Genomic DNA, 9,002 nt, shown 5'->3' with positions numbered 1-9,002 from the left:
TTTAAATTGACCGATAGTGAGATATGAGGAAGCATTATGAAGAGAGGAATAGGCTAGTGTGATTATTCGTCCATTTTTAAGAAGTGATCCGACTTCATTGTCTGACATTGCCTACTTTCTGCAACGAATCATCCCTTTCAAAGTATCAATCTGCCTCCACCTAGAAAATAACGATAATAATTGCCATCTACGAGTAGAACACCCTGCACTTACAATAACACTGCTGGTTTTGAATTTGTGACTTGGCAGTCTGGACCTAGTGGAACAGGGCGAGGAGACATCGGAAACAGGTGGATAAAGAAGATATTTTCAGGTTGATGGTAATATCTGGCTATGGTATCTTGTGATTCAACGTTTGTTTTTATCTCGATAGCTTCTCGTGGGATGATAGTTTCGGTTCTATTGGAAATGATTGTGTGTCACGTATGGACGCGATGCTAGGCTGTGGTACAGGAAATTTCTAGCAGATAACAAGTATTCCTTTAACCTCACGAAAATACGAATATTTCTTTGGCCCAAGTAGAAAGTTCATGAGGTTTGATAGATAAATATTGAGTATCAACTATCAATCCATCAATTTCAAGTAGGTATTCAAGTTTGAAAAGTGTTTGAAATGTTAAATTCAAATAAAAAGTCTATCGCGCGATTGTGGATATAGATTCAAACATAAAGAAATAAACAACGATGAAACGTGAAGAAAAGAATATAAAAATACATTAACAAGCGATATTATGATCAGTTATTGTTATTACGTTTAATATATCAACTTCAATGATAAACGTTGTTCGACAAACATTTTGAAATTCTTTCAAATTTCTCACAGAAAGCTATGATTCTATAAAATGATCTAACACCACTTTAATATTATCTCATTTACATAAAAAGGTCATTTTTCCCATTTGATTATATTCGATATCCCAATCAAATTAAGTTCATGTTTATATTGGAAATTTTGGTAATTATACACTTTCACGGTCACCTGGTTTTTTGGCTCTAGAAAATCGAAAAATGGATGGATTTTAATGATCTTCGTCTCAAAATGTTCCATTTTACGGCGGATTTATAAAAAAAATTTGTAGAAATAGCTGGAATGGAAATTTCTCATAGTTTTACTGTTTTAAATAGTAAAAAAAGGGTTTTGCAAAATAATCCTTTAAAAAAAATTATCTCATTATCAGATAAAGTTCTTATTTTTTTGTATTCTACATAAATTAATAAACAATTTGAAAAAAAATCCAAAAAGAATGATTTTTTCAGTTTTTATAGCTTAAAATGAAATCGATGAAAAACAATCAATTTTCGTGTCTAGTTTCGTACTATATTAATCAATGTTAATAGTTTTTGGACCATTAAAAATCGAAAAATAGACAAATTTTATAATTTTGGTCTCAAAATGTTCCATTTTACGACGAATTTATGAAAATTACGGGGGTAATGGCTGAATTTGCGGTTTTTAATAGTTTTAAACCTTAAATAGTAGAAAAACTTTTTTTTTTCAAAATATACGAACTTGATTCCACGACGTCAGCAACAGTTACGAAGGATTATATGTAGAAAGTCATTTTTTTGCATTTAAAGTCATGAAACTGTAAAAAATATTTATTTTTTTTAATTTTCGTATTTTTTTTATAAATCCGCCGTAAAATGGAACATTTTGAGACCAAGATCATTAAAATCTATCAATTTTTCGATTTTCTAGAGCCAAAAAACCTGGTGACCGTAAAAGTGTATAATTACCGAAATTTTTTTCTTAATCATACAAATCTTCTGTAGCAAATAAATCTCACAATAACGCTTTGTAAAGTTGCAAACATTTTTTAAAACATCATATCAATTTTGTATACTTGAACATATTTAAAATATCAAATACGGTCCAGATTATATAACACCTAATTAGATAGAGTACAAACTATATTGATTAAGGTGTATTAGAGTGAAAAAGGGGCAAAGGCGACAGAATATATAAGTATGCTTGTTGGACAAAGAGAGGAACAAAAATGTAACGAGAGAGAGAAGGTATATAGCCAATCCTCTGCGTGGTTTTTGAGGCCTAGCCGTGGTTAGACCCTCCCCTAACATGCCACGTACCACACCAAGCCGCCCCTCATCCCCACCTTGACTGTCGCTTTTCAAATGTTAGGAAAGGCAATAAAGTTCAGTTGCGTTCGCAACTTAATACCGACGAAATCGATGTACGTCAAACAAGTATTTGTAAAACAATTAGTGATTTTAGAAATGCTACTTGGCCAAATATAAGTTCGTAAAATTACTTACTTAATGTGAATGAGGTGATAAATACCAATCAATTTCCAAAATACGATATTTATCAATATATAACAGTTATATTAAAAGTTAGTACAGGTTAACAAACAATTTGGATAATAAATTAATAACGTTGTTTATACTTGTTGAGCTAGAGTTTGTTTATTGAGCTCGAGCTAGTTAAATTTCGTTATCCCAACAAATAATTTAGGAATACTATAAAACCTACGCTTTTTCAAGCATATTGTGCAGTTTTTTGATATTAAATAAATTCTTTTCAAATCTGAAACACATACTTAACATAGCCACAATAACCAATTAAAATAAGTACTATAATATGACTATTTTTTTATAGAATACATAATTTTGAGGCTTGTTATTAAATTTTATATTTGCCACGTGATTTAAATCATAAATTTCGGAATAATTTTTAGATTAGAAAAAAAATTGGTATACATGAATATAGTGAATGATAATCGCATTCAAATTTTTTTTGGGCGCTATAAATTTGAATTGAATTGAATCAAAAATCGTGTTGTTAGTTGTAGTAGTTGTTATGGTATGCTACGCCGATGTTGCAGCAATCATCGCCGAATCAGAAAACGACCTACAGTGACAACCCTTCCAGTTCTTCTTGGTAAGCCTCCAACTCAATATGAACATTTCTATCAGCAAAACCAAATGTATGACAATCGCGAAGGATCCGCTCAGATGTAAGCTGGTGGCGGAGGACAATCCCATAGAACAATTCAGATATCTGGGCATAGACATATCAAGTACCCACGACCCAGTTAAAGATCTAAGAAGCTGGATAGTCTGGTCCAACCCGTACTTGCGTAAAGATAGCAAAAGTAGAATCTACAAGACTTGTATCAGACCCATCATCATGACGTACGGCACGGAAGTCCGCGAGGACACCAACAAGACGAAACAAATGCTGAGGGTGGCCGAGATGAAAACACTGAGAACAATAGTGGGGAAAACAAGAAGAAACAGAGTAAGAAATACAGATGTCAAAGAGCAATGTGGTACAACCACGTAAGACGGATGGACGAAAACAGACTTCCGAAAATATTCGTAGAAAACAACCCGCCCGGCTCAAGGCCTCCCGGGAGACCACCTAAAAGGTGGAAAGATAGTTGGCAATCCACCTCTCAGGAAAAGATGCTGAGGCAGCTTCAGAATTAACACATCGACAAATCTCCAAGAAGTAAAAGAAGAAGAAGAAGAAGTGACTATAATACTTTGTTTACAGCTTTTAGATTTGCTATTTATAAAGCTAGATCTGTTTCTATGAAAGCTTGTGTGATAACTTTTGACCAACCGCTTTATTTGAAAGCTCAAGATATAGTTTATGCTGTACATTTGGCTGATGATCTTTTTTTGGATGCGTTGGCAATATCATGATAGGAAGTGGTTTAAAAGAAGTACTATCGACTGTATATGGCGATAAAACATGCTACCAAATGTTATCAGGACATAATTATTCAAGAGCACTTTCAAAAATCATTTTTGAAGAGCTGAAAAATGATGAAAGAGAGAAAATTTTGTAAGATATGTTAATTGTCGATTACGTACTTCCATATGGTATCTATTTTCAAAGATTTTATAGCTGCAGAGAGGATGGGAGATTGGGAGTTACATTTAAAAACTGTCGAGTTAATGATACCATTTTTACACGCTGCAAGACACTTTCCTTAAGCGAAATGTAGTGAAATTTATTTACAAAAAATGCGTAGATTACCACAAGAGTTAAATGAAGAAGATTTTAAAGCATACAAACAAAACCATGGTGCTAGAAGAACTGATATGTATTTTGCAAAAATTTCAACTGACCAGACACCCATGAAGTCAATGAAAATAGAAGGTGGTCCTTTCAGACGTGGAGCAACACCAAGTGTTGTTTTCGAATGGATAAAAACAACGTTATTTACAATCGACGTAATCGACGGAATGGAAGAGTTTGATAGCAGAACCAATGAAGATTCTAAAGCAATTGATAAAATTGTACAGTTTTTCAAAATTCGTAAAAGAAGTCATGGCAATTTCCACAGGATGTGTAGGTAACGAAACTATTAATTGTTATGAAGCATTTGATGTTGGAATTAAATTAAGAAATAAAATCAGAAGCTTTAACTTCAAAGATATGAAAATGACCACAAAAGACACTGTTAAATCTTTATTGATCATGAGCAGTAAAATCAAAGTTAATAATAATGCAGTCGCTATAGATCCAAATTTAATTTTCCAACGTTTATACTTTTTGAGAAAAAGTAATGATGATCTTCGCCAATATTTTGACTAGGAGCTGGTTCCCTATCCTCTTTCACTGTTTGATAACGCTGGAATAAGGAAAACGACCAAATCAAGATTATATGATGCCTTTGTACAATGCCAAACGGATGTTAGTGATGTTACTAAATTTTTCTATATTATTGATGGTGGTATGCTACTTCTTAGATTAAAATGGGGAAAAAATAAAAAATTTGCAGATATTTGTCAACAGTATATTAGATATTTGCGTAATAATTATGGCACTAATGTTAAAGTTGTATTTGATAGATATAGTAATGATGGAACTAAAGTGTCTGAGAGAAATCGTAGATATATCGGCAATACTTCCATTGATTATTTATTTGAAGAAGACATGCCTTTAAACACAACGAAAGAGAAACTTTTAGGTAATAGCAAAAATAAAAATAGGTTTATTAATCTTCTCTGCAAAAAACTAGGCGAAAATAATATTGAGTGGAGTCAAGCCGAAAGTGATGCTGATCTAGTCGATCAGCTATAGATCGGTCCTCTCTTCAAGTAGTTGTTGTAGCCAAAGATATTGATGTGTTAGTTTTATTGATGGCTTTAGCACCTGATGATGAAGGAATGTTTTTTTAAACCACTAAAAAATAATATCTTGCAACGAGTTTACTCAACAAAAACCATATAAGAGAAATATCCAAATATTAAAAAAAACACCAGGAGTTTTAATAAAGATTTTGATGATAATTTAAAAATTACATGCAGCAGCTGAAAATTTTATGGTTGAAGAGACAATTGAAGGAGTGCTTTTTAATGATGGTATTGATTGTATTCTAAAGATGTATGGTGCTAAAACTGCCAAATGCTTGAATGAACTGCGATATAAACGTTTCATAGCATTAGCTTCAAAAAATAAAAGCGTACAACTTAATTCCTTACCTCCGACAGAAGATGCAGCAAAACAACATATTAAAAGAGTCCACTTACAAAGTTCAGCAATGGAAAAATCATTCATCGATACCACTTTGAGAATGGGGTTGGCGAAAAGAGAATTATTCAAAACCAATCAAAATGACACAACCAGCAGCACCTGACAACGTTTTAAAATTGATATTTTGCTCATGCGAAACAGGATGCGGTTCAGCGTGTGGCTGCAGAAAAAGTGGTCTTCAGTGGAAATGACTGCAGTAACCACCCAGTACTTGAGGAAGATGGAGAAGTCTCCGAAACGCTAAATGAGAATGAAAACTAAATGTACTTTTTTTGTATATAAAATAATGAATTTTCTATGGTCAATAAACAATTTATATTATGGTCCACAAATTAATTCCATGTCATTACTACACAGAACAAACTTATAGGTAATTGTTTATAACATTCATTAATATATTTACAAGTTTTTAATGGATATTGTATAGTAGAATTTTTTTTTGCATAAATATCACAGATATTGTTTAAACAAGATAAATAGTTCCGTCCCCACACCAAGAGGTGTCTCATTTTAAAGAATATATAAAAACAAAATTTAAAAAAAAACATCAAAATCAATCAAACAATTATGTATTCATTGACGCGACTATTTTGATACAAATTTATCGTACAAACGCGCAGCGGAGGTACTGGTCATTTCAAGGTACTTTGGCTACATACTTTGACATGCATCAATAACGAAGCAGACTGATAATTTTTATATAAAACGACTTGAATAATATTCAGTTTCTAACCCTGTAATATGACCCGAATTTTTATGTGCTAGAATATAGAAACATCAATGAATTTTCTAACAATGTAGAAGGCGAATTTGATTTATTCTATGCTTTTGAATTGGAGAGTAATACTATGATGACTCATTCACAATCCATAGGCGTACCACTTCTTTAGTTATAATTTTTTTTCAATTTTACCCTGAGTAGTTTCATATGAAATAACATTTGTATGGATATAATAAGTATATCGGGTGTAGAATTATATTTTCGTGCGATTTTTTAAATGTTTTTCCACATTGTGTCATACTGGTTATAAGGAAAATACCCTAAACCGGTCCCCTTCCCCTAAAGTGGACCCACAGATAAGCCTTTATATCTAAATATATATTATTGCTTATCATCAAAATGTTTCGTTTAGATATTTGGTTCAAAATTAATCGGGTTAATAAATTGATGGTTTTAGTCGCTTAAACCGGACCCCCTCTTGTTGCTGGTGCTGAAAAAGAAGCGATTATTGTCGCTAAATAATTAAATTATGTTTCTGTTTAACATACATTCTGTATCATTTTCTGATATTGAAATCTTCATTTTATTCTATTATATTGTATTGTAATTGTTAAATTATAATTATATTTGAAACTAGGATGAGTATTTTTCGATTTAATACCATTTTTAAATTTTTTTATTGTTATTTTGACAAGGGGTCCCGTTTCGGCAACCATATCACAAATTGAGAAAGTCTAAAGTTTTTTTTCTACTAATTTTAAATTAGATTTTTTTATAGTAAAAGTTAGATGATGCTTAACATTACAAAGTAAATATAAAGTTTTGGGCACTTGATTTTTAAACAACCTTGCGTTCATAATAAATAAGATAATTCAATATAGAATCGGAATGACAGTATGAACCTTTGCAACCAATATTCACAATAAGTGGTTCAATCATTTTTTTATTACCTATTCTTGTCGATTTTTGCAGCCTCCAAAAATAGTGATTAACATTACTCACTTTAAAAGAATTATTTTTTTTTGAAACTTTTCCCTTTTTCTGTGCCAATACCAGTTGAATCGGTTTTAGAGCGCAATAATGCGGTCTACGATTTTCTGCAATTTCATCGATTTCATATTTTTTGAATTTCCCTTCATTTAAGGAACACAAAGAATACAGTTTTTTTCACGAAGAACCGGGATTTAACATACTCACTAATCTAAAACGGGCTGTCATTAGTCTTTTATAACCAAAAGCTGCACAGAACAATTTAAAAAGGTTTGGACTGGTCAAAAGCTTTGTGAATTGAAGTATTTTAATTTCAACGAAAATAAGATTTATCTGGTCTTTCCAACTTGCAATGTGAAGTGTACAATCTATTGTGAATTCACAACTTAAATGGAAAATTTATTTAACACACTTGGATTTTTACCACTACCACCTTTTTTATATTGATCTTATTGTTGTATGTAGAAGCTCGAAAGCCTGTACTATTATGAAACTTTTAGCAAATATTTAGATTATTCTTTAATAATATTTGAAATAAATTTTGGATAAGTAAGTAGGTTTTATTTTATTCTCTTATACATACAAATACACTATAACTGACTTGATGGAAGAAAAGTGTGTTTATGGGGAACTTCACATTGAAAATAAAAAAAATTGGAGATTATTATAATGAAAAATCAATTATCTAATGGATAGTATGTTAAAATTGGAATGAAAGACATGATAATTTTAACATTATGAAGAATGTTTACCGGAAAAAGTGCAGAGCAGCTGTACAGTCTGCACGCGTTATTGTCATCATTGTGTAAGCACCTGCACATTTCACGCACAGCGGACTGTCCTTTTATATACCCAACAAAAGATACAATTATGTTTTCTAAGTAACTTTAAGGATTGACAGTAAGTGGTTTCTGATTATCGTCCTTGTCGGTGTAGGGACTATAATGGTTTAAACTTTGACAAAGATATGTACTTAGTTGCCTTACAGTAACCCCCTATTTGAAAACAGAATTGTTCATCTAGTGGTAAAAAACAAATTCAGAGTTAAAACAGACCATTTCCTATTTATTCATTGTCAAATTACGGTGATAATTACAGGGTAATATTGAAATTACTTAGTTCATAAGTTTATACGGGTCATTGGCGTGGATCTAGAGGTTTATAACATTTTAACTGCCGAGAAATATGGCTTGACACTACTTAGTTACTTTTATGATGCCTATGGAGGCGAAGGAACTGATGGGGTAGCTAAGGGTAGCAAGAGGAAGTTTCCTGTTCCAACCCTAAGCATCATTGTCATTGAAAAGCGTGAGTTTACGTTTTTAGATGAAAATAGTGATACGACAGAAATTCAAGCCAATCTGATGGACAGATCTTGTGAATTCTGGTCACCTTCTTAAATTTCATCAGTAATTTGAATAATATTGGTCCAGTCTATCAACCTTATACACTATTGTACTAAAGTTGAATTGGTGAGGTTGTTGTTTTGGTATTAAAGGATCTTAACACTTGATTTTACTTATAGAGATAGAAATATGAGTGGCGTAAGGTAAGTTATTCAGCTTTGCTGTTAGAATATACACACAAAGACGAAGAATATACACATCTGATGCACATTTTCACATCCCAATTGGGAACCATGCAGTATAAACGAAACAAACAATTTTTTTGCAAAATTAGTTATAATGAATGAGGTATCGATCAATTTCTATGATGTACAGACCAAAACGCAAAGTAGGAGTGGATATACAGGGTGTTCCGGGACTTGATGCAAAAAATTCG

The 9,002-nt window shown here is 32.0% G+C and overlaps 1 protein-coding gene across 1 annotated transcript; it reads left to right on the top strand.

Moving 5' to 3' along the window:
- Positions 1-2,917: 2,917 nt before the first annotated feature.
- LOC130443362 (uncharacterized) lies at positions 2,918-3,304 on the top strand. The gene has a single exon (XM_056777935.1). The coding sequence runs from the start codon at positions 2,918-2,920 to the stop codon at positions 3,302-3,304; it is 387 nt and encodes a 128-aa protein (XP_056633913.1).
- The last annotated feature ends 5,698 nt before the right edge of the window (positions 3,305-9,002 follow it).

This window comes from Diorhabda sublineata, chromosome 4 (assembly GCF_026230105.1).
Source record: "Diorhabda sublineata isolate icDioSubl1.1 chromosome 4, icDioSubl1.1, whole genome shotgun sequence".
Lineage (NCBI taxonomy): Eukaryota > Metazoa > Arthropoda > Insecta > Coleoptera > Chrysomelidae > Diorhabda > Diorhabda sublineata.
This window is presented reverse-complemented; position numbering and strand designations above follow the sequence as displayed.